At 41.9% G+C, this 27,203-nt stretch overlaps 1 protein-coding gene across 6 annotated transcripts in view; it reads right to left on the bottom strand.

The window, feature by feature from the left end:
- Positions 1-27,203, bottom strand: part of TMEM164 (transmembrane protein 164) — a 209,814-nt gene that overhangs the window by 23,419 nt on the left and 159,192 nt on the right. For all 6 annotated transcript variants that reach the window (XM_053657459.1, XM_053657455.1, XM_053657460.1 and 3 more), the window contains one exon: positions 16,296-16,374. In XM_053657459.1, coding sequence (XP_053513434.1) covers positions 16,296-16,374 — 79 coding nt within the window. The remainder of the gene's footprint in view (positions 1-16,295; positions 16,375-27,203) is intronic.

The following is a 27,203-nucleotide window of genomic DNA, read 5'->3' as shown; positions in this document are numbered from 1 at the left end:
CATATGATCTCACCTTTAACAGGACCCTAAGCAACAAAACAAACAAGCAAGCAAAATATAACCAAAGACACTGAAATACAGAATAGGCAGATAGGGACCAGAGGGGAGGGAAATTCAGGGGAAAAGGGGGAAGGATTCACAGGAACGAGTATAAAGGACACAGGGACAAAAACTAACAGGGGTCGAAATGGGAGGGAGGTGGGGAGCACTGGGGGGTGAGCTTGGATAGGAGTAAAAGACAGAAAACTGTACTTGAACAATAATTAAATAAAAATAAAATAAAATAAAAATTAAATTCCTCAACCATTGCAAAAATATTGTTTTATATAGTTCAGTATCATTGAACTATCATATGGGAAAGAGGAATAAAACAGGAATTAAGAGGCAGTTGATAAAGAACTGATTGCTACATTAGATATTTTGAATTTTACAAATCACCTTGAGATCTATTTAAAGTTAGGTTGTGGTCAATTAGGTCTGGAGTGGGACCCGAGGGTCTGTCCCAGGTGCTGGGGGTCCTGAGACCATACTTTGAATAGTGAGGGATAGAGCTTGCAGTCTGGATGCTGATTGACATAGGGTGAGAGTACAAGCAGAGAAACCAGTGTTGAGCCTGTTGCATCGGACCACGTCATGAATGATGTAATCTGAGCATATATAGGAGTATTGGAAGTGAATTTAGAGAAGATCAGGAGGTCAAATGGACAGGATTTGGTGACTGACTGGATGTGGTAGTATTGGGAAAGGAGAACAGTGAAGGGCCAGTGACCATCTTTAGATTTGTGGCCTGGGTAATGAATGCATGATGGTACTACTCAATGGGATGAGGAATATTAAAGAAGGTGCAGATTTGAGGACAGGGAAGACAATGACAAGTTTGACAAGTTTTTAGTTTCTGACAACAATGTCACCCCATCTTTGGTGCCTTCTAAAAGAGACACCACCATTTCTAGCTTTTACAATCAATTAGTTGCCCAAAAGATATATTTCTAAGTGGCACAATCTCAAGGTGACCATGGATATGTGATTTATCATTTTCTGAGCCACTGAGTTCAAGCTTAAGTCATGTTACCCTTCCCCCAGGTGTTTGAATAAATGAACTATTTAAGGTCCAAGTCTGTCCTGAGTTGGTGTCCACGTGGAATGTCCATCTTATTGAACTCCTATCCTGAGATGCTGGAAAGTCCACGCAAGCCAGGCTTCACCCTCAAATTACCTGGTGGAGGCTGACAGAGCCACCAAGCCTGTGGGTAAGGTCACTTAAAAACCCTACTTCATCCATGAACATCAGAGAGCTAGCCCTCTGTCAGCTGCACACAAAGTGAGGGGGCCCTGAGCTGGCAAAGAATTCATCAGATAAACCTAGCCTAGCAGAATCACCAATGGAGTCCAGAGACCCAGGTTCTAGCTTCTACTCTTACCAAGTTGCTGTGTAACCATTGGCATAGATAAAAAAAAAACCCCTAAGCATCAGTGTACCTCTCACAGGAGAATCCCAGATCTTCCCTACCTACTTTTCAGGAGCACTATAGGGATACAAAAGCTAAAGAAGCATGGAAATACTTTAGAAAAAAGTACTATTTAAACATAACATACCATTATGCTTCACACAGTTCTGCAGTTAGTATTAGCTGTGTCTCTGGTTAGCTTTCAGCAAGGGGGGCCAACTCTTCAATCATTTGAGACAATGAGACTTAACCTTCATTCTGTATTAGAATCCCCTAGAGGACTTATTAAATGGCAGCTAACTGGGGCCTACCCCAAAATTTGTGATTCAGTAGATCCAAGGTAGGGTCTAGAATCAGGAATCTGAGAATTTCTAACAGGTTCCCTGGTTGGGCTGCTGCTGCTGCTGATGGTCCAAGGACTGCATGTTAAGAACTCCTGTCCTAGAGGATGTATAGAAATGCAGATTTCTGACTTCTGCCAAGATGGAGGCGTAGGTGGAAACACCTTGCGTCCATGCACAACCAAATCTAAAAACAACAAAGTTTTAATAATAATAAACGCAACCAAACCACACAGAAAATTGACAATACAGAGTCCGAAAACAACAAAATGCTCAGCTAAACCAGTAAGAGGGGTAAAGCCAGCAGCGGAGCGGGTTGGCCAAAAAAATCCCCGACTGGGTGGTGCGCAAGCAGCTGAAGGTGCAGATCCCAGGTGTGGGCTAGCTACCGGCGGACACAGGGAAGAGGCGCAGCTGGCTGTCTGAGGTCAGTCGACTATTTGCGTACAGATAAACCAGTGAAGAGGAGAGCATTGACACAGACCACACAGGCCCTGGCGCAGGGCAGCGGGCTCGCACATTTCCACTCAGATAAACTGGCCGGGGCAAGCGATGGGACAGACTGTGCGAGCAGAGAGGACCGCCATAGCTCCCTCTCTGACCCCGCCCCCACATACAGCATCACAAACCTGCGACCTGGGTGGCCCCACCCTGGTAAACAATTAAGGCTCCGCTACTCATATTTAATGGGCACAAACAGACCAAAAATGGCTCAAGAACAAGTCAGAGCCCCAGAGCCCATAAATCCAAGTAATGAAGAAATAGCCAAACTTTCAGATGCACAGTTCCAAACACTGGTGATCAGGATCCTCACAGAACTGGTTGATTTTAGTCACAAATTAGAGAAACATATGAAAGCTAAACTAACTGAAATGAATGGTAATGCACAGGAAAGCAATAGTAATGGAAAAGAGACTGGGACTCAAATCAAGGGAGTAGACCAGAAGGAGGAAAAAAATGACCAAACAGAAAAGAATGAAGAAACAAGCATTCAAAAAAATGAGGAGAGGCTTAGGAACCTCCAGGACATCTTTAAACGTTCCAACATTCAAATTATAGGGGTACCAGAAGGGGAAGAGGAACAGTCATGAGTGGAAACCTTATTTGAACAAATAATAAAGGAGAACTTCCCCAATCTGGCAAAGGAAATAGACTTCCAGGAAATCCAGGAAGCTCAGAGAGTCTCAAAGAAGTTGGACCCAAGAAGAAACACACCAAGGCACATCATCATTACATTAGCCAAGATTAAAATGAAGGAGAGAATCCTAGATGCAGCAAGAGATAAGGGGACTGTCACCCACAAAGGAGTTCCCATCAGACTGTCAGCTGATTTCTCAGAAGTGACCTTACAGGCAAGAAGGGGCTGGAAAGAGGTATTCTAAGTCATGAAAACCAAAGACCTACAACCAAGATTGCTCTATCCAGCAAAGTTTTCATTTAGAATGGAAGGGCAGATAAAGTGCTTCTCAGATCAGACCAAATTCAAGGAGTTCATCATCACCAAGCCCTTATTATATGAAATGTTAAAGGGACTTACCTAAGAAAAAGAAGATAAAGACAAAGACACTGAAATAGAGAACAAGTGGGCAGTGACCAGAGGGGAGAGGGAAGGGAATTTAAGGGGAAAAATGGGGAGGGATTTTGAGGAGCAAGTATGAAAGACACAGGGATGAGGACTGGGGGGGGGGGAAATGGGAGGGAGGTGGGGAGACAGGGCGGGGGGGCTGGGATGGGAGAAATAGACAAAAAAATGTACTTGAAAAATAATTAAATAAAAATTTAAAAAAAGAAAAAAAAGAAAAAGAAGATAAAAAAGATGAACAGTGAAAGGACAGCAAACACAGTTATCAACAACCACACCTAAAACAAAAGCAAATTAAGAGGACAGCTAGATCAGGAGTGAACCATAGAAATGAAGATCACGTGGAAGATTAGCAACAGGGGAGTGGGAGACGGAGTAGGGGGGAGAAGGTACAGAAAATAAGTAGCATAGACAGTAGATAGAAAATAGATAGGGGGGAGGTTAAGAACAGTAGGGGAAATACAGAATCTAAAGAACTTGAGACACGTGTTCATGAACTAAAGGGGGGGATGGTGGGGGAGGGGTGTACAGGGTGGATGGTAATGGAGGGGGGAAATAGAATAAATGTAATGGCATAATCAATAAAAAAAAGTTTAAAAAAGAAAAAAAGAAATGCAGATTTCTGAGTTTTACCCCAGAGACTTAAATCCAGGGGATGTGAGTGGGCCCTGGAATTTTAATTTAGTAATAAGCACCTGCTTCGTCTTCCGACCTCACAAGAGAAACATTGACTTAGGGGGAAATCATGGAGTTGGAAGACATAACTAAGAGGCCTGGGAACCGCTACAAGTAAAGAAGCCATAATCAGGCCAAAGGTAAGGAGGAGTGCTTTCTGGAAGCTGATAAAATTAAGGTGGGAAATACTTAATCCTCTGTTCCTACACAGTGCTCCTGAGCCCCAGTTACCTCTTCCTCAGCAGAGAGGTCTTCAGAAAAGCACTTACCTATCATCCTGCAGAAGGCTCAAGCCTTAGTCAGTTTTTCAAATTCCCCAGCTCTCCTCTCACCCACTATGCCTTCAAGAGCCTTCAGAATCTACGTGAGTCTCTTATCCTTTCCCCTGCCCCTCACCTGACCAGCAAAGTAAAAGAGGAATGCCAGCCCAGGCCAGGTAGTTCAGCTGGTTAGAGCGTCATTTTCATGAGCCAAGGCTGTGGGTTTGATCCCTGGTCAGGGTACATACAAAAAGCAACCAATGAATGCATGAAGAAGTAGACTAACAAATCAATGTCTCTTTCTCAAATCAATAAAAGAAGTGCAAAGCCAGTGAAAGAGGAAACTTTCCCAGCATCCTGAGACTAGTTAGGAAAGAGAGGCATTGGGCTAATTGGGAAGGTGGGGGGGGGGTGGAGGGAGGAGAATAGGCAGGAAAACACGAAACTAGGGCTAATAGAACCTTGGGGCCAATTTTCAAGTCAACACTGGCCAAAGTGCTTTGGCTTTAACTGTTTGAGAAGCTAGCACAGAGATGGTATTTCAACCCCCATCCTCCATGAGACAAGCTTAAAGCCCACTGAAGAGAGAAAAGGAATCAAACAACACTGGGGTTCTTACACCCCAGTTTCTAGAAAAGTCCCTAAAGACGATGCAATTTGCCTGTACTTTAAAGCAACCTTTTTACCCAGTTGTCAAGCCTTAGGAGCCACTGCTCCCTGATTCTGAAACAGGAGCTCCCTCTAGTGAAACTGAAAGGGCTTCCCAAGCAGCCTGGAGGCGGGGCTCCTTAACCCTCCTCCCCTCCAGACTGGGACCTCGTCTGGCAGGTGGGAACATGGACAAATCCCTTCTGAGAACAATGTTTTAAATGCATAAAATAAAAGGGACAGGGTTATGAAATAAGCCAATAATATTAAAGGTTATCAAAGTATGTAAACAGATTTGAAATATGGTCCTTCTGTGTTTCTTTATTAATGTGTTTAATAATAAGATCTAGCTGCAAGTCTAATTACTACCATAATTTCAAAGCAGTGGTGAGCTAAACAGTATTCTGATCTGTCTGCAACCTCTGTAATATGATAGGAAGCCATCTGTGATTGCTACTGACAACAAAGGCACAGGTGTGCTCATTGCCTACATTCATGGGCTACAGTTCTGCTAGACATTAGTGAAGAGATGTGATTTGGTTTCCCCATCTACATTGACAGACCCTTGTGGATTCTAGGTTAAGAAACCCTGCCTAAAAAAAAAGACCCACAAACCACCACCACCAACAAAAATTCCCCACAAGGATGAAGAAAAGGGAGTTTGGGTGGTCAGGGATGGGACTGTGTCACCAGCCCTACAGGAGCTAAAACTAGAGGCACTCTCCTATACCCAGCATATGGCTGACTTGCCTCCAAACCCAGTGGCACCATCAGCAAATCCTTCTATACCTTCCAAGTCTGCACAGCATGGCCTGTTCACATCCTCCCCCTAAGGAAACCCAGCTCTGCCCCAAGGACACTGTTTCTTCCTTTGGCTGCTCTGAGCCAGACGCCCCTCTTTCTCATGCCCCTATTTTCACTGAAAGATTTTTTGAGGGGAAGGGGAACTGAAGATTCCTCTAACCCTCCATTATTTGCTTTTAAATGTTTGCTCTTCTGTTTTATCCTCTCTAGTTTCAGTTTCTCTTCCTCATCACTACCACCCACTGTCCTCCAGGTCACTACCAGATTCATCCCAGATCAGTCTACATTAGGTCTTTTTCTGCCAGCATTCTCAGTGAGTTCAACATCCACCCAGGCACCATTTCTACCACTCTCACCTCAAAGCTTCTTGAACCTCCTCATCTCTACAGATCTGCAACTTCTGCTCCACCTCCCCACCTACAACCAGTTTCAGTCAGCACTCACAATCACCCTGCCACAGTTACGATCATCTGACTGTCGTCGAACATCCTATATCCTCATTCCTGCCATGTACATGCCCAGAGATGTCTTTGTGACCTCTGACACCTTAAAGCCCCTTGCCACCCCTATGAATTTCCTCCTTGGTCTGCAGCTCTCTCCTAGCCTCACTTCTATCGGCACGACCTGGGATCCCATGACCAATTACTTGAATTCTCACACTAGCACCCTCAAGTCCCTCATGGTCAGAGGACACTCTTCATCCCTCCTGCCCCACATTTCCACTGCCCCCCTCACTAGTTTATCCCCAAGGGGTGGCCTGCTAAAAGTGAGAACATAAGAAACTGCTCAGACCACATTTTATTACATTAATAAGCAGACTCATGGTACATTAGCAAGCAGACACCACACTAACAAGGGTAAATTTATATTGTGTGAACTAAGTGACAGACCCTATTTTAAGCATTCTGCATACACAAATACACAAATATGTTTAACGTTCATTATAATCCTCTGAGGAAGTACTATTATTCTTATTTTACAGATAAAGAAACTAAATAACAAAGAAGTTAAGAAACTTGTCCAAGATCACAAGGTTAGGAAGTGACAGAATCAGGATTTGAAACCACATCATACACATCTCGGAAAAATTTGCCCCTGGGCAGCTAGATCCATTCACCTTCCTCTCTACTCTAACTTCTCAGTTCCTTTGACTGGGTGGGAAATAAGTTTAGGACCTTTCTACAGATCTGGCCACCTTAGATTCTCAGGGTACATTCGGAGCAGGAAGTTCATTTAGGTGTCCATACCAAAACTGCCAGAGGAACCCTGCCTGTATTGGAGGTACTGGGTGCCTGCTCATTTCAGAATAAAGTGGCATTCTGTTTCCAGTTCCTGACTGTTCCTAGGTGACCTGCCCTTGGGTGTAAACCCTAAAGGAGGAAAATAGATGGCAGGATTACCAAACTCTGTCCCAAACCTTGAACATCCCTCACATTCTGTATTTCCCACATCATTGACCCTACCTACAAAGTCCCAAGCTTGAATGGACATCTCAAGCCAGATGTTTTGCTCCTTCACTCAGGCTGCTGAGCCCTCCTGGAGAAAATGGGGTGAATGTACAGAGCAGTGTGGGGAAAATGCACAGAAATTTGTTTCAGGTGGATTCCCTCAGTACTACCCACCAAAGTTCTACTACTACACTGTTCAAAACACTGTTGACACTTGAACAACAAGGGGTAGGAACACCAACCCTCAGGAAGTACAAAATCTGATTATAAATTTAGCCTTCCAGCCATCCCTTGGCATCCATGGGGGATTGGTGCCAGGATTAGTGCAGATACCAAAATTTGTGGACATGCAAGCCCCTTATATAAAATGGCATAAAGCAATGCTGTGGACTGAAAATACTTTGTTCAACCTGTGATTAGTTGATTCCATGAATGTGAAGCCCACATATTTAGAGGGCCATATATTTATTTTATTGAAAGATAAATATACAGTCCGCTTATAAGTGGATCTGTGCAGTTCAACCTGTGTTGCTCAAGGGTCAACTGTAGTACCTACTAAAAGTAGGTGGCTATTTCCATTTCAATTCAATTTCAATAAACTTAAATCAAATTAGAAATTCCTCAGTCCTAGTTCCTTAGTTGCACTAAGCCACATTTCATCTCAGGAGCCACGTGTAGCTAGTGGCTACCATACTGAACAAAGCAGATAAACAATATCACCATCATCATAGAGAATTCTATTGGACAGTACCAAAGTACCCTACAATGATCTTCTCCCCATTCCCGCAGCACTTGCTCCTATTGTCATTACCCTTCTCAATCTTCCATAAACGCCTTTAATTCTCTGCAGCTGTAATTACTCTGTAATTTATCCACTCCCTTTTCTCCCTAGTACCTTCAATTTTCTCTTTCTGTCTACTGGCCTTCATCTTAGCACCTTAACATGCCCAGCCTGGAGAAGAGAGGAGAGGGGAGTATTGGAAAAAGTAAGGGCAACACAGAGAGAGGAAAGGGGGGAGAAAAATCCCTCCATTGGCTCTATAACTCCCTTAACTCCTCCTTCTGTGACACCCTTAACTTCCTCTTCCTTCCCAACCCTATTTCTCCAACAGCTTTACCTTCCTGGAATTCTCCAAGACCCAGAATTCTTCCTGGAGTTCTCCTGGAATTCTCTCAAGTGTGACCTTGAAGAGGTGTGACTATGACCTTGAAGAACATTCCTGTTGTCTTAGCTTCCAGGACAACCAACCACTCCTATTCCTCTGACCATTCCTGCAATCTCCTTACACTCTTCTTCCTCTATTATTTATAGGTTGACACTCTTCAACCTTTTTCCAAGTTTTATTTCTTCCCCACCTACATAGTTAGCCTAGACCACCTCATCTACTTCCGTGTTTGTATCCACCACCTTTACAGCAATGATAATGCAGTAAGCCTGTATCCTCAACTCCCCTGAGCAGCTCCAGATTATTCCACGCAACCGCCTCTTGGACATCTAAACCTGAATAGCCTTGAAGTACCTCAAAGCCAAGTAAAATCACCTCCTCCCCTAAAACATGCTCCTTCCTTCTGTGCTCCCTCTCCATTTAGTAGCACCCTATCCCTCCCATCCCCACCCCACTCAGCCACCCAAGCAAAAATCCTAGGGCCTCACAGATATTGCATTCTCCATAATTCCCATAGCATCTTAATTACAATGCATATTATGAATTTAATTATTTATTATTATTAATTCAATTTAAGATTTTAAAATGGTCTTAATTGTATAGCCTGGGTTCTTGAAAACATGAAAATAGGAGACTACTGCCACCTAGTGGCGATACACAGATTAAACAACTAGATAAGACAGTTGTGATGATACTCAGAATAAGAGTAATTCAAACTGAATTGATATGCCTTTATTTTTACCCATGAGTTAGGCAAAACTTTAAAAAGTTGAAAATACACTCTTTTGGTAAGGCTGTGTGTGAACAGGAACTCTTACACATTGCCAGTGAGCATTTAAATTGGTATAACTTTATGGATCGAGAAATACCCATCAAAATTGCTAACACTCACATTCTTACATTCAGAAATTCCAGGTAGGGTGATTTATCCTATAGGTACACTTGTACATGTGCAAAATGGCATCGGTACAAGGTTGTTCAGTGTGGTGTTATTTATATTACTGAAACATTTGAAGCAACCTAAATTTCTATCAATAGGAGGCAGTATAAATTATGTATGGTATAGTGTTGCAGCCTTGTGTTATGCCTAACAACATAAATCCTGGAGCCATACCAGTGGTTCAAATCCTGGATCTTCTACTTAGTTTTTGAGTGTCAGTTTCCTCATTTAAAAGGAAGATAATAGTAACATCTACCTACAAGGACTGTAGTGGGGATTAAATGAGTTAGTATGTTTGAAGAGCTTGCAACAACATCTTCTGGCATATCATAGTGCTATATAAAGTGTTACCATTTTTATTATGCTGCATTTTATCACCCATGCAATGGAACACATCCTGCTATGGAAAAGAATGCAGAAGCTTCCAATGAGCTTACATAGAAAGCTGGCTAAGAAATACTGCTAAGCAAAACAGTAACAGCAGCAACAAAACAGTTGTGTAGTAGCATGCTACTTTGAGATGTTTGTTTTAAGGAGGAAAATAAAATACTTTAAAAATTTACTTCTATATTTAAACCAAACTTTTGGGGAGATATGTAAAAGCAAAAAAAAATGTTTACTTGTGGAGTTGTAGGAGGGACTGTGTGGATGGGAGGAAGGGGTGGGAAGGTGATTTTTCACAGAATGACTATTTGTATCTTATATTTTGAAGTACAGATGGTCCCCAACTTACAATGGTTACTGACATGATTTTTAGGGTTTAAAATAGTATAGAAGCAATATATATTCCGTGGAAACCATACCTCGAATTTCAAATTTGGATCTTTTTCCCAGGCTAGTGATATGCAGTAGGATACTCTCAATGACAGTGGCATTGAGCCCACAGCCCCCAGTCAACCATGTGATCATGGAGGTAAACAACTGATACTCTACAGCATATTCATTATTAGATGATTTTGCCCAACTGGAGGTTAACAGGAGTGTCCTGAGTGTGTTTAAGGTAGGTTAGGGCAAGCTATGATGTTTGTTTGGTAGGTTAGATATATTCAATGCATTTTCAACTTACAGAATTTTCAACTCATGATGAGTTTATTGGGGCATAACCCCACTGCAAGTTGAGGAATATCTCTATATCAATGCATTACGTAAGAAAAGAATCAATGGAAAAGTGAAACTCACTTTACATTCCTTTTAAAAACTTTCACTGGTTTTCTACAGCTCTTAGAATAAAGGCCAAACCCCTGACCATGGCCAAAAAGCCCTTCTTATCTGACCCCCACCTACCCCTCAGGTCCAGTGACACCCCTCTTCCCCTGACTCCCTATCTTGCTGCAATGCTGCTACACATGCTATTTTGTCTGGCTATAGGAATTTCCTCCCCTAATCCTATGCTTCCCTCGTAAACTCCTTTACTTATCCTGCAGCTTTCAGATGAAATGTCACCTCCTTGAGGAACTCTCCCCCAAACCTCCAACCCAGGTCAGGTTGTGTTGTTGTAAGACCTTGTAAATGAATGTTCCTTTCCTTCAGAATACTTACCTCAGTTACACAGAGCACAGCAAAAGTAAGTTTGTATTGGTTTGTATGAAACATAATATGATAATAATAGTACAGGAATAAACTGTTTTTGCATACTTACAACTGTAAACCTAATTTCACCCCACCCTGTACACATTCACTTGTATGGTTATTTGATTCTTGTTTGTCTGCCCCCACTACAATATCAGTTCTATGAGAGAAAGGGTGCTGTTTGATTTTTCACTCATCAGGATATGCCAGTGGTCAGTGCAGAGCCTGGCAGAAAAAAGGCAGATGTAAATATGTTGCTATGGTTTGAATGTCTGTGTCCTCCCAAATTCATATGGTGCAATCCTAACACCAAAAGATCATCATCTTAGGAGGTGGGGTGTCTGGGAGCTACTTAGATCATGAAGGTGGAGCCTTCATGAATGGGATTGGGGCCTTAGAAAACAGGCTTCACTCAGAGTCCCAAAGAAGTTGGATCCAAGGAGGAACACACCAAGGCACACCATAGTTACATTAGCCAACATCAAAGATAAGGAGAGAATCTTAAAAGCAGCAAGAGAAAAGGAGACAGTTACCTACAAAGGAGTGCCCATAAGACTGTCAGCTGATTTCTGGAAAGAAAACTTGTGGGCAAGAAGGGAATGGAAAGAAGTATTTGAAGTCATGAAAGGCAAAGACCTATATCCAAGATTACTCTATCTAGCAAAGCTATCATTTAGAATAGAAGGGCAGATAAAGTGCTTTCCAGAAGGTCAAGTTAAAGGAGTTCATCATCACTAAGCCCTTGTTATATGAAATGTTAAAGGAACTTATCTAAGAAAAAGAAGATAAAAAAGATGAACAGTAAAATGACAACAAACTCACAGTTATTAACAACTGAACCTAAAACAAAAACAAACTAAGCAAACAACTAGAACAGGAAGAGAATCACAGAAATGGAGATCACGTGGAGAGTTACCAGTGGGGGCAGGGGAGAGAGGAGAAAAGGTATGGGGAATAAGTAGCAGAAATGGTAGGTAGAAAATAGACAGGGCGAGGTTAAGAATATTATAGGAAATGTAGAAGCCAAAGAACTGGTATGTATGACTCATAGACATGAACTAAAGTGGGGGAATGCGTGTGGCAGGGAGTATGCAGAGTAGAGGGGAATAAGGGGGTGGTAATGGGACAACTGTAATAGAATAATCAATAAAATATATTTTTAAAAAAAGGAAACAGGCTTCATACGGACTGCTCACCCCTTCTACATGTGAGAACACAGAAAGTGCTAGCTATGAACCAGGTAGAGGGTCTTTATGAAAAGATGACCACCTTGATTTGGACTTCCAAGATTCCAAATCATGAGAAATAAACTAACATTTATATAAGCTACCCACTCAGTGTTATGTTATTATAGCATCCTGAATAGGCTAAGCCATGTGTTAGATAAATGGATAAATCAGATATGGGGCTGGGGTGACTTCCAGGTTTTAGTTGGGGTGACCGGGTGGTGCCATCTCTCAAAAAGCCACAGTAAGAGAAGCATAGCCAATCGAGAACGTATGAGGGCAGCATGGACAGGTTGAGTTTGAGGTGTGCTTGAGCCATTCAGGTGGACATGTTGAGGAACAATATGAAACTGAACTTCCTAAGTCTGGGCTGCAGATAGGAATGTGGTGGTCATCACTGTACAGACTTCTGGTTAAACAGTATAAGCTCATGAGACCATGCTGGGAGCAGCAAGCGAAAGGTGAGGCCAGAACAGACCACCAAGGAAATCAACACCTTGGAGGGCAGAGGAAAAAAGAACTGAAGAAGACAAAAGACATGGTAAGTGAGGTAGGCAAGCGAAGAGAGGAGATTTTGGAAGCCCTTAGAGCAGAGCCTTATCCATGTAACCACTTATATTATTATGTATATAATATATGTCCTTAAATCTATTGATATTTTCCCTAAAGTATATTTACTTATAAGAGAAATTTTATTATCCATGAAATCCTGGATTCACTACACTGGGTACCTATTTTAATATATATTAAATATATAACTTAGAAAAAATATTATTTCTCTACCCCCTGAAATCACCTCATATGGTGTTAAGAGCACACTCATACTAGAAACCATGAAATTTTAGTGGCATTAAGTCTGAATGACTTGAGAGATTTTCTCTAGTAGGCTAGAACTGGGCACAGGGATTGGACACTTGTTCAGTGCAAGAGGCAAGGGAGTGAGACACTTTCAGGAGGTGGTAAAAGGAAAGTTCCAGTAATTGGTTATAGTGTTACGAGCTGACTGGCTAAAGGAGGAGGCTGAAAGGAGTAGAGATTTGGGTCAAATAAAGGGGCACAGAGGCTGATTATCTCAGACAGAAGACTTTTAGGTGTAGGAGGAAGGCATGGTCCAGGTGACTGAAGAGAAAGGGATGCAAAAGTCACTGAATTAAGAAACCCAAACCTTGAAAGGCCGGGGATAAAATGCGCAGTCCTCACTGGCAGCCTGTCAGCATGCTGGCTAGCACTGTAGTGGAAAATTTGAGAACCCTTGGCCCAAAGATATCTGGGAATGTGGGGCAAGTGACCAAGAAGTTAGGTAGTGGTGGAGATGAAAAAACAAAGTCAAGAGAATGATAAAGGAGAAGCATTTTCACATAAGGTAGAGATGAAATAGTAGCCTGGAAGAGACAGTGTGCAGCCAGGCAGCACATGGGGCTGGGCAGAAAGAGCAGTCTCCATTAGAGGGAGCTTCAAGCAAGAGGTAGGACTTGCTTGGTCTTCTGTAAAGAGCTGGTGGCAGGGCTGGGAGGGTTATACTAGAATATACTTCCAAAGGTCTAAACGCAAAGAGTTGGGAGGAAAAGAAACAGAAATCAAGAGCCAGTATGAAGGAAGAAAAGAATACAGTGGACAAAGATGGTGGTGCCAAAGGGCTCAAGGAACAAGGGTGGAATGGGGTTCCTGCTAAGCACCACTCAGTCACCTCCAAAACACAGGAAGAAGCAGAAGTGTGCCTTTTAAGAAAACAGAGTTCCTGGGAACAAGAGGTGTCTATAGGACAGCTGCCTTGCCATGGGTAAAAAAATCCCTGAGCCAGTTATTTTGGGGAAAATTACGAGACTTCTAGGGAAGAGAAGCCCCAAACCCTCAGCTTTTTTGGTTTATAGGGAATAATCTTCTCATTGCTCACTCCAGATTCCATTTTCCCTCTGTAAGGCCTAGGACCAAGGCTCCAACTGAAGGTCAAACCAGCCAGAAGAAATCCAGAGTATTGTCAAAATGCCCATAATTTCCACTAAGTGAACAGCAAAGGGCAGCAAAGAGCCAAAAAGGAAGCTGAACCCATACAAGAGCCCAGAAATAGTGAAGAAGGGAAAATAAACTAGCCTTCTGAAATCATACCATGCTCCCATGGTATGATGTTGTATTACAGCTCTTATGATGTTGTATTACAATGGTCCATCTTCTCCCATAGATGAAGATGGAAGACTCCCAGCCTGATGTAGTTAGGAGACAGACATCTGTCTTTTAGGACAACTTGGTGTGGGGAATCAGTACTGGTTTGGGAGGGAAACTAGGCCATCTTTGAATCTGGGCTGTGAGCAAGGTACCTAACATTTCTGACCCCTGATTTTCTCCTCCATAGAAGGAAGATTTTTCACCAAGTTGGCTGTGATAAGAAAATACTTAAAACATGCCTAGCACACTATCTTGCAAACAGTAAATAATAAAAAGGAAACTGACATTCATACTGTTATTATTATTATAGCCTCTTCTCAGGGTCTGGCACCAAAAGAGGGGGGAAATCACTAACATTAGGAAATAAATAGAAATTAAGACTTGGAATTCCTATTTCCTCAGCTCAGTTTCCCTGAACAGTGCAGCAATAGATCCAACAGAAGGCACAGTGGAATCAGCCACGTCTAGAAGGTGCTGCTTCCCAGACTGTTTGTTGGAGGGGAGAGCAGGGAATGCCTGCTTGGTATTTTCTATGTCAGACCAGTCTAGGACAGCTACTTGACAGATTTTTATAGGCACCTCAGAGCACAAACAGGTTTAACTAATAGCCAAGCACACTTTGGCTAGAACTTGCATCACACCCCTTAGAAACCAGCAATGCGTGGTGGGGATCTAGAGCTCTGGGACAGCTGCCTGCTGGTGCCCTTCAGAATGAGTCTCTCTCCAAGATTAAAGCATTATTAGGAAATTATTTCTTGTGCCACAGGGGACAGATAAGGGAAATGACAGAGGTCTCCCAGTTACTGGAACTTCAGACTTCTCTTAAAGCTCAGAGGGAGAAATAGTGAATTTAAAGCAAATTAGAAGTTAAGCTGTCTTTGACAGTATGAGATCCCAAGTGGCTGCACAGGGTAAAAACTATCTCAAAGAATATTTAGATTAAGTCCTAAGAATCTTAATTGATACAAACCATGCACAGGAACAAATCACCGGACTAGTAATAGCCATCATGGACAGCAATAATGCCCATGTTCTAACATGTTTCTAGATTGACTGGTCCTTGACACTACCCCAAGCCAAAAGTTAAGATTTGCCAGAATTCCTGAGTTGGAGGAAGCATACTTCCAAACCATCTTCCAGTGGGTTCAAGGGCCCATGTGGCCTCACATCATTTTTAATGCAATAGAAATAAAATAATTGCTGCCTGGGGTGAAGTAGGGAGGTTTGATCTCCCAGGAAACTCCCAGCAACCAAAATAAAGGGGCTTATGACTAAGACTAGAAGAGGCTATCCAAGTATATGCTTTACACAGGATGGTAAGAACAAGGAGAAGGATCTGTTTTCACACTCAGTATAAAAAGGATATGAATTTCTCTTCCCTTTTGTCTACTAGTATACAATAGAGGGAGGGGATAATTTAAGGGGCATTATAAGATCACAAATCAGCTTCCATTGTTCGCCAACTCTCCCAAGTTGGTGATCTCTCCAGTATGACCAAATAAAGGTTTTCCATAGTGTATTTTACGTAAAGGTCACTGCCTTCTCATGCCTCTTCCCTCAATCCTATAACCCCACTGTCCCTGGACTTCTTGCCTCTTTCAGTATTTCCTTTGGTTCTAAGAGAATGAATATAATGAACAAGAGCACAAGGTCTGTCTATTGAGAAGGCCAAGTGCTTCCTTTTCTCCCTCGATCCCACACTGTACACTGAGGCAATGGGAAGGCACAAGCACAAGTGAGTGGCAGAGTGTGGGAGGTTCCATGCAAACCCAAACAACCAGAGTCCAAGGCCTAGGCCTTAGTACAGACAGTCATCAGCACCAACCTCACTGACAGGATGGTTTTAAAAAGCCCCTATCCATGCCCATTTCCCACTGCCTGGTATCTGACATAAAGAATGCTATAGAAACTAAGCCAGACAGCACCCTAAGATCCTGGTAGGCACCCAAGATGCTGTGACTCCCCAAAACAGAAGGGAGCATTTAGGTCTTAGGGTAGGACAGGGGTATGGTTCACTGGTCTTACCTCCTTTCCAAAGCAGGTAGATGGGTACCACATAGAGCATAACGTGCTGAATGTAGTAAATCTCCAATTCAAAGGGGAGCTGCAAGAACATGAGGGAGAGGTGTTTTAGAGCAGGAACCACACATTTCAACAGATTCTGAATTTGAATGCTGTTGCTCTTTACAGCCCACATCTTAGCAACCCTATGCATTTCACCAGTTCACCACCTTCACAATCATACCAAGAAAAAAAAAGACTAAAATGAATATACTTATGACCTAGGCTGGCATCTTTCAAAGTGTATATTGCAGAGATGATACTTGAAAAATGTTCCACTAAGAAAGTTGGTTATCCCATAATTTCTGGCTATAAAAACAAGCAGGGATTATGGCTGAGAGAGATGGAAGGCTTCTGGAGTCCTAGGCAGTTCCTCTTTTTTGTTTTCTAAATTTAATATCTTTTCCACTTTTTAATTTTTTAATTTATTTTTATCACTTTTTAAAGTTTCTTAACATTACCTTTCAGTCCCCTTATACCCCCCTGCCCCCAACAATGACCACACTGTTTTCCATGTCCTTGACTCTGTTTTCCTTTTTGCTCAATCCCTCTACCCCCTAACCATCTCCCAACTAGTACCTGAAGACAGATGTACTCAAACTCACACCCTCTGAGCTCCAGCACTGGGACAGAAGTTTGAAAGGAACTAGGCATATATGGGGAGGAACTGAATTATCTGGCATCGGGGCAAAAACTGGGGGAGTAACTTTCTGCCAGACAAAAGTGCTGGCAGACACCATTGCTCCTTTCCTGAGATAAGCCATCCCCCAACAGAGCCAGCAGCTGGATGCCACATCTGAGTCTCCATCGACCTGGCTCACACCAGGCTCACACTGTTAACCACACCCTGGTGATTCCCTGAGACCCCACCCCACCCAACTTGCAGACCCACCAAAGCTGTTTCCAGCAGCTTTTCAATACAAGTGGCAAGTTGGAAGGTAAGAGAAAACACTGAATCAGAAAAGCAAAAATGAAAATGAATTTAAGATATGAGCAAAGTGTAAGGAGACTCTGGGATAATATCAAGTTCACCAATATTAGCATCATGGGGGTGCCAGAAGGAAAAAAAACAGAGAGGAAGAAACTGAAAATCTATTTAAAGAAATAATCACTAAAAACTTCCCTAACCTGGTTAAGGAAGTAGACTTAAGATTCCAGGAAGTACAGACAGCCCCAAACAAGATGAACCCCAAGAGACACACATGAAGACATATAACAATTCAAATGCAAAAGGTTAAAAAGAGAATATGAAAAAGAGCAAGAGAAAAGCAGTTAGTTACCAATAAGGGAGGCTCCATAAGACTGTCAACTGATTTCTCAACAGTAACTTTGCAGGCTAGAAGGGACTAGCATGAAATATTCAAAGTGATGAAAAGCAAGGACCTACAGCCAAGATTGCCCTAACCAGCAAGATATCATTTAGAATCAAAGAGCAGATAAAGAGCTTCCCAGACCAGACAAAGCTATAGGAGTTCATCACCACCCAACTAGAATTACATGAAATGTTAAATGGTCTTGTGTAAGAAGAAAAGGAAAAAAATAAGAGATTAAAAATATGAACAATAAAATGGCAATAAACACATACATATCAACAATTGTATTTAAACAAAAAAATAAATTAACCAGAAAAACAAAAACAGACTCATACATACAGAAAACATTTTGACAGTTGTCAGATGGGAGGGGGGTTGGGGGATGGGTGAAAAAGATGAAGGATTAAGACATACACATTGGTTGTTACAGAACAGTCATGGAGATATAAAATACAGCATAGGGAATATAGTCAGTAATACTCTAATAATTTTTCATGGTGTCATAGGGGTACAAGATTTACTGGGATGATCACTTAGTAAGTTATATAATATCTACTCACTGGAGTGCACACATCAAACTAACATAATATTATACATCAACTCTGATTTAAAAATAACAAATGATGTAAAAAGATAGTACCTGGGTGGTCTCTACAATTACAAAATAAACCTTTTTAACATTGTTTATCCAGTGTATTCCAAACTTAGTTAGCCAGTGCCTTTTAAAAAATAACACACAGTATTCTGCAGAATATGCTGGAAGAAACACAATCTTATGTCACTACCTGTTCCTGATAAGTAGCTAGTAAGCTATTTAAAAGCTTATTTATCATTTGACATGAAGAACATATGGAATTGGATTTATTATTCCTAATTTCCAGATGCAAAAAAGAATGCTTGCTAGAGCCAATGTCATCTAGATCCAAGAATAGTTTCCCTGCTGCATATTTGGGGTCAGTCCAGAGTTAGCCCTCCTTTTGGGTGAAGATCAAGCAAGTGGGCTAATATTTTTTTGTCATAGGTTGCCAAAAATTAGTCCCCAATCTCTGTCCACCCTACATGTTCACTCATTCACTCCTGTTTCCCATCTCTCTCTCTCATAATGGAAGCTCTGGATTACCAAGGCAGAGCACAGTTTCAAGCTAGCATGTGCACCATGCTGTAGACCCTGGCAGCAGGAAGAGAATGGAAATTGTTTGGTGACTAACTCAATTCCAGCAGCTGGCAAGAGGCCTGGCCTTCAGGTTTACACAGCCCTCAACTCCCCTCTCAAGGGGAAGCCCAGAGAAACAAGGACACCCAGGGGAAGGGTCAGCTGCTTACTTGTTCCCTACAGAACATACACAGAAGCAAGGCTTTGTGCTAATGAGAGGAAGCATTTATGGGTTCCCCAGGCCCAGAAGCCCACACCTGCCTTGTGCCAAGAGCTGAAACTGAAATATGGCAGAGTTACCAGAATGGTAGCTGGGACAACTATGGATCCTGGACAGATACTGGCTCTGGTTCTTGAAAATAAAAACCCAGGTGGAAGGGAAATTTCCCATGGATTCAAATGACACTCAACTTATTTTATGTTCACAGAGGAAAATGTAAAATCCCAGAAAAACAGATAGGTTCTAAGCATCTTTGTAGACCATAATGGAATAGCTGGAAAAACATCACAGGGTTTGACAATGGGCATCACAAGCAAGAGGCAGTTATGGAGGCTTGAGAGGCCCACACTGTACCCTCATAGTAATGTGGTCTTAGATCACCCTACTATCTTAAATTTCAGTGCTGATTCATGCTTTTTAAAATGTTTTCACATCCATCATCAACTCAATCCTGTCAAAAATGTCCTGAAGTAGGGGGTAAAGTATCATTATCATTTGACAGATGAGGAAACCAAGATGTAAAAGTTAACTGGCTTGACAGTAGTCACCCAGAAAATAGGCAATGAGAAAAAGGACCCAGGAAGGTTGAGTGCTCTGGCTGTAATTTGAATATTCAGGTACCTAAGGGACTTGGCGTCTCCCTGCAATGGTCCTGGGAACCCAGACTGCTCTTGAATAGCGAGAAGCACAGAACTGGGCCAAGGACCTACAGACCATGCTCCCAACTAGGTTGTCAAACAGTATCTCTGCTAGCCTTTCGGACTCTATTTACCTCACTGTACTCACAGTACCCACTTGCTTCTCCCTCCTTGACAGCCCTCCTAGGAAGCAATCTGCCCACCTTCATGTCCATCTTAGCACTGTGGCTGCAAGTAAGGACTTTGGAGTCTGTCAAATATGTGCTCTAGATTTGATTCTGCCACTTAACAGCCCTGTGGTCTCAGGTAAGTCACTTAACCTCTCCACCCGAGTAAAATGAAGATAACTGTGGTTGTTATAAGATTATTGTAAGTTTTCTAATTTTAAAAAATACAACAATCATTTATATAGTACTTAATATATGCCAGAAACTATTATAACCACTTAGTTAACTATTAATCCAAACAATCCTTGTAACAACTGAGCAGCAGATATTCAAATAACATTGTTTCCTTCCATGTTGTTTTGTTATAAAGTTGATGAGAAGCTGCAGGAATTTAACTCTTGTTTATATTAATTAGCCTGTGATAAAAACTGGTTTTGTAATATGTTGTTTTGCTTAAAGTTACAGAAACTATTGATGAGGTTAAGTGAGGACTTACTACACTGTTCCAAATATCACCATTTTATAGATGAGAAATTGAGGCATTTTGTAATATTGAGACAATATTATAAATATATTGTAACAAACAAATTACAATATTTTTCATTTAAAGGGACAAAAACTGTTATCCTCACTAGTGTGGCTCAGTTAGTTGGTGCATCCTCCCATAAACCAAAAGGCTATGGGCTCAATGCCCAGTCAGAGCACATGCCTGGGTTGTAGGTTCAGCCCCTAGTCAGGGCTCATAGAAGAGGCAACCAACTGATGTTTCTCTCTCCTCCTCTCTCTCCCTCCCTTCCACTGTTTCTAAAATCAATGAGCATGTCCTCAGGTGAAGATTAAAAAAAAAAAGAACAAACAAGAGACAAAAGCTCTTGACCCTACTATCTCTTCTAGGTATCACCCCATATCTCTGCTTCCCTTTATAGCAAAACTCCTCAGAACATTTGTCTCTCCTCATTGCCATCACTGCCTCTTCCCTAATTATCCTTCTATCCACTCCAATCAAATTTTCATACCCACCACTCTCCCTACATTGTTTTTACTGAGGTTACCAATGACCTCCATGTTCCTAATTCCAATGGGTAATGAGGATGGAAGCTAGCCCCCATAGCATCTTTGTGTGAATTTTAAATAGCTGCCCCTTTTTCACCCCCTTGCCAGGGTGTCAATTTTGGGTCTCTTCCATTTGATCCATCAGCAGCATGTGATGCAGTTGATCATTCTCTCATCCTTAAAACACTTTTTGCACTGGGCATCCAGGTTATCACTCTCTGCTCTTCCCCTGCCTCAATGTCTCCCTTTCTCAGTCTTCTCTGCTAAATCTTCCTTATGTCCCTTACTTTTTAATATTGGAGGGGGCCAGAGCCAATTCCTTGGATCTCTTTTCCATCTACTCTCATTCACAAAATAACCCTTTTCAGTTTCCTGGCTCTAAATGCCATCTATATACTATGACTCCACAATGAATATCTCTCATTTAGAGTCAGGCTGCTAAGATGGAAACTCTAGCTCCATCATTTAGTTGCTATGAACCTTTGGGAAAATTATTTAATCTTCCCCTGCTTCACTTGACTCATTTGTAAAATGGGAATAACAGTACATATCTCATCAAGCTGTGGGAAAATTCGGTAACATGAAGTATGGCACAGTGCTGGCATACAATATGTCCTCAATAAACATTGGCTATTATCATCCTCCTCTTCAACATCAATCAGTCACTAAGTGGTAAAGCCAGGATTTAAATCCCAGCCAACAAGACTTAATGTCAGTTCTCTCTCAGTGAAAAGCAGGAGTGTCATCATCACTCTGCCTTAGCAAGAGCCTCCAGCAAGAGATGGTGGCAACTGGGCCTGCCCAACAGCCCTAAGTCACATGTTAGTATACTTATCAGATAACTACCAGGGTATCTTACCTTCCTAATTCAATCCATTCTTTTGCCCCATCTCTAGGCAAGTTTATCCCTGGAGCCCATGTTTCTCAAAGGAATTTCAACACTGCTCTCCTCTTCTTACCCATGACAATACTATTCTTCCTCTCATCCAACCAACAAAAGAATAACACTTATTGAGATATGAATAGATGCCAGGTAATATATGTACCTGGCTCTGGATATACAGCAATAATGAAGACACAGTCCCTGACCTACAGGAGTCCATAGTCTAGCTGAAGGGGTTAGCAGATAAAGGGATAATGCCTCTGCAACAAAAAATCATGGAAGTACCTGTGGATCAGGCACTGAATTGGGTTTGGTTTTTCCTTGAAAGTCAGGGACAATCCTGTATGATGTACAGTTGTATAGAGCTCCTGCTGGGGACTGGCTTCATGGGATGCTAATGGAGGCAGGGACACCAGTTAAAGGACTAGCAGTAGCAACATTAAAGTCAAGCTTAATGCAGAGGCAGCAAAGAGAAGTGAGGATGGACAGATCTGAGAGAAGGCAAGAATGTTGCATCACTAGGACTAAGTAATTGATTGCATAGTAGTTATACAGGAGTAAGAAGAAGAAAGATGTCAAAAATAATCTTCAGGTTTTTACCCTAGGTGGATGGATAGTGGCATGTTGAAACGTCTCCCTAAGTTGGGGCCCACAGTCAAAGAAGCAGTTTGGAGAAGGTGGGGTATAAGAAAAGAACCTAGGACCATGCTGAGTTTGTAAGGCTAGGGTGATAACCTGGTAGAATGCTCATAAGTCAGTGGGAATATGCATCTGGAGAGAATTAAAAGACTTGAAAGGCAAGTGATATACATGTGTAACTATACTATATACACACACACACAGAAAACTAAAAGCATGAAATTCTGAAATGCGACTTCCGCCAACATGGAGGTGTAGGTGGAAACACCTTGTGTCCACGCACAACCAAATCTAAAAACAACAAAGTTTTAACAACAAGAAACGCAACCAAACCACGCGGAAAATCTATAATACGGAGTCTGAAAACAACAAAATGCTCAGCTAAACCGGCAAGAGGGGCGAAGCCAGCAGCGGAGCAGGTTGGCCAAAAAGACCCCCGACCGGTGGTGTGCAAGCAGCCGAAGGTGCAGATCCCAGGTGAAGGCTAGCTACGGGCTGACACAGGGAACAGGTGCAGCTGGCTGCCTGAGGTCAGTCGAGCATTTGCGTGCAGATAAACCAGTGAAGAGGCGAGCATTGACACAAACCACACAGGCACTGGCGCAGGGCAGCGGGCTCGCACATTTCCACTCCGATAAACAGGCGGGGGTGAGCAGTGGGACAGACTGGGCGAGCAGAGAGGACCGCCATTGCTCCCTCTCTGACCCCACCCCCACATACAGCATCACAAACTAGTGACCTGGGTGGCCCTGCCCTGGTAAACAACTAAGGCTCTGCTCCTCATACGTAACAGGCACAAACAGATAAAAACATGGCTCAAGAACAACTCAGAGCCCCAGAGCCCATAAATCTAAGTGATGAAGAAATAGCCAAACTTTCAGATGCACAGTTCAAAACACTGGTGATCAGGATCCTCACAGAACTGGTTAATTTTAGTCACAAATTAGAGGAACATATGAAGGCTAAACTAATTGAAATGAATGGTAATGCACAGGAAAGCAATAGTAATGGAAAGGAGACTGGGACTCAAATCAAGGGAGTAGACCAGAAGGAAGGAAAAAATGACTAAACAGAAAAGGATGAAGAAACAAGAATTCAAAAAAATGAGGAGAGGCTTAGGAACCTCCAGGACATCTTTAAACGTTCCAACATCTGAATTATAGGGGTACCAGAAAGGGAAGAGGAACAGTCACGAGTAGAAACCTTATTTGAACAAATAATAAAGGACAATTCCCCAATCTGGCAAAGGAAGTACACTTCCAGGAAATCCAGGAAGCTCAGAGGGTCCCAAAGAAGTTGGACCCAAGAAGGAACACACCAAGGCACAGCATCATTACATTAGCCAAGATTAAAATGAGAGAATCCTAGAAGCAGCAAGAGATAAGGGGACTGTCACCTACAAAGCAGTTCCCATCAGACTGTCAGTAGATTTCTCAAATGTGACCTTGCAGGCAAGAAGGGGCTGGAAAGAAGTATTCCAAGTCATGAAAACCAAAGACCTACAACCAAGATTGCTCTATCTAGCAAAGTTTTCACTTAGAATGGAAGGACAGATAAAGTTCTTCTCAGATAAGACCAAATTGAAGGAGTTCATCATCACCAAGCCCTTATTATATGAAATGTTAAAGGGACTTACCTAAGAAAAAGAAGATAAAAAAGATGCACAGTGAAAGAACAGCAAACTCACAGTTATCAACAACCACACCTAAAACAAAAGCAAATTAAGAGGACAGGTAGATCAGGAGTGAACCATAGAAATGAAAATCACATGGAGGTTTAGCAACAGGGGAGTGGGAGAAGGAGAAGGTACAAAAAATAAGTAACATAGACAGTAGGTAGAAAATAGATGGGGGGTAAGAACAGTAGGGGGAATACAGAATCTAAAGAACTTGAGACACGTGGTCATGAACTAAAGAGGGGGAATGATGGGGGAGGGGTGTGCAGGGTAGAGGGCAACGGAGGAGGGAAACAGAACAAATGCAATGGCATAATCAATTAAAAAAGAAAAAAGAAAAAGAAAAAAATTCTGAAATGCATGGAAATGCTAGTATTTTGTTTAATCAGCCCAACAGAATATCTTATGCACCATACTTTTCAGATACCTCCTCCACAGTACTCCTTCAAGAAGAGTCAACTATTGGAGAAAGAGGAAAGACATACATCAAGGGTAGTATCAATAAAGAAAAATAATTATAAAGAATGGGAGAGACATGAACATACTTATAGGCCGATAGAAGGCGTCTGCAGAGAAGGAGAGGCTAAAGAGGTACAACAGGCACTGGGTGGTGAGAGGACCTGAAGCAGCCATGGGATAGGACCCAGAACACAAAGAGAGGGATTTGCTTGGGCTCCAGGAGATGAGCAGTGAGATGAGCAATACAAGCTGAAGTGAGAATAACTGCAAAAGGGAGAAGCATGCTAGAAATTGAGAGAACTCAATACTTAAGGAGCTCACACTATATGGCAGGAAATTTGGCATTACCAAAGAGTCCATGGCTGATGATGAGGTACAAAGCGAGGATATGTGGTTATAAAGAGACGACACTGGTGTCGGCTTAGCCCCAGATGGCAACCTCTTGCAAAAAGAAAAAAAGAATAGGAAAAGATAATTGATATGGTCTGCATGTGTGTGCACCCTGCCAAATTCATGCTCAATGTGATGGTATTTGGATGTGGGGTCTTATTAAGTCACGAAGATGGAACCCTCATGAAGAGAATCAGTGCACATATAAAAGAGGCCCCAGAAAGCTCCCTAACCCTTTCTGCCCTGTGAAGACACAATGAAAAGTTGTGACCTGGAAAATGCCCTCACTGGACCATGCTGGCAGAACAGTAAGAAAGATTTCTGTTGCTCATCAACCACCCAGTCTATGGTATTTTGTTAAGCCTGAGCAGCCCTGGCCGGTGTGGTTCAGTGGATTGAGTGCCGGCCTGTGAACTAAAGAATTGCCAGTTTGATTCCCAGTCAGAGCACATGCCTGGGTTGCAGACCAGGTCCCCAGTAGGAGGCACACTAGATGCAAGCACATGTTGATGTTCCTTTCCCTCTCTTTCTCCTTCCCTTCTCCTCTGTCTAAAAATAAATAAACAAAACCCTTTGTAAAAAAAAAGAAGCCTCAGCAGATTTTAAAACAATAATTCATCTCCCTTAGAAGGGAAAGGATATATAACCCACTCTTACTTCTGCCTTTGGCACCAATGTTCCTGCCAACTAAGTCTGGCTTTGGAACACTGTATCTTCATTAACTGACCAGACTTTCACTGTGGTCTACTGGTGCCCCAAACTCCTTGGGAATAAATGCCACATCCTTAGAGGAGCCACAAAAGAAATGCCCGCAAGCTAAAATTAACCACAATACATTCAGAGAACAGAAAACCATGTGGCTATTAGAAACAACAAGGTGCCATAAAGAAACACTCAGACAAATTTGGAATGTGGGATTTTCTGCAAAACAACTGGCATACAGTCATCAAAATTTCAATGCTGTAAATAAAGGAGGTGGAAGGGGTCTTTTAGGATTAAAACAAAAACAAAAACAAAAACTGAAAAGATAACAATCAAACCAATTTTGAAACTTGACTGGATTCTATTTTTTTTCTTAGTTTAAAAGACATTTTTGGCCCCTGAAATCAAAGCAGCCTGGTACTGGCATAAAAACAGACAGACAGACCAATGGAATAGAACAGAGAGCCCAGAAATAAACCCAAGTCTCTATGGTCAATTAATATTCAACAAAGGGGGCAGCAACATAAAATGGAGTAAAAATAGTCTTTTCAACAAATGATGTTGGGAGAACTGGACTGCTATGTGCAAAAAAATGAAACTTGAGCACCAGCTTACACCATACACCAAAATAAATTCAAGGTGGATAAAAGACTTAAATATAAGCCATGACACTATTAAAGTCCTAGAAGAGAACATAAGCAGGAAAATATCAGATATTTCACGCAGGAGTATTTTAACAGATATGTCCACTAGAGCAAGGGACATAAAGGAAAGAATAAACAAATGCAATCTCAACAAAATGAAAAGCTTCTACACAGCTAAAGAAAACACTATTAAAATAAAGAGAATCAAACATATGGGAAAATATATTTGCTAATGATACCTCAGACAAGGGTTTATTCTCCAAAATATATAAAAAATTCATGTGACTCCACTCTAAGAAGACAAGCAATTCAATTAAAAAGTGGGGCAAAGGGGTTTGAACAGACATTTCTGCAAGAAGGACATACAGAGGGTCCAGAGACATATGAAAAGATGCTCAGCATCACTAGCCATCAGAGAGATGCAAATTAAAGCCACAATGAGATACCACTTCACACAGGTCAGAATGGCCATCATAAACAAAGCAACAAACCATAAGTACTGGAGGGGTTGTGGAGAAAAGGGAACCCTAGTGCACTGTGGGCAAGAATGCAAACTGTTGCAGCCTCTGTGGAAAAGAGTATGGAATTTCCTCAAGAAACTAAAAATGAAACTCCTTTTGACCCAGCAATCCCACTGCTAGGATTATACCCTAAGAACCCTGAAACACCAATCCAAAAGAACCTATGCACCCCAATGTTCATAGCAGCACAATTTACAATAGCCAAGAGTCAGAAGCAAACTATGTACCCATCAGTAAATGAATGGATCCAAAAACTACGGTACATATACACAATGGAATTCCATGCAGCAGAAAGAAAGAAGGAGCTCCTACCCTTTTTGACAGCATGGATGGAACTGGAAAGCAGTATGCTAAACAAAATAAGCCAGGTGGTGAAAGACAAATACCATATGATCTCACCTTTAACAGGACCCTA

This window comes from Artibeus jamaicensis, unplaced genomic scaffold, assembly GCF_021234435.1.
Source record: "Artibeus jamaicensis isolate MK-2021 breed Jamaican fruit bat unplaced genomic scaffold, CSHL_Jam_final scaffold_461, whole genome shotgun sequence".
Classification (NCBI taxonomy): Eukaryota; Metazoa; Chordata; class Mammalia; order Chiroptera; family Phyllostomidae; genus Artibeus; species Artibeus jamaicensis.
Note: the sequence above shows the minus strand (reverse complement) of the source record. Positions and strands in the feature narration are given on the sequence as shown.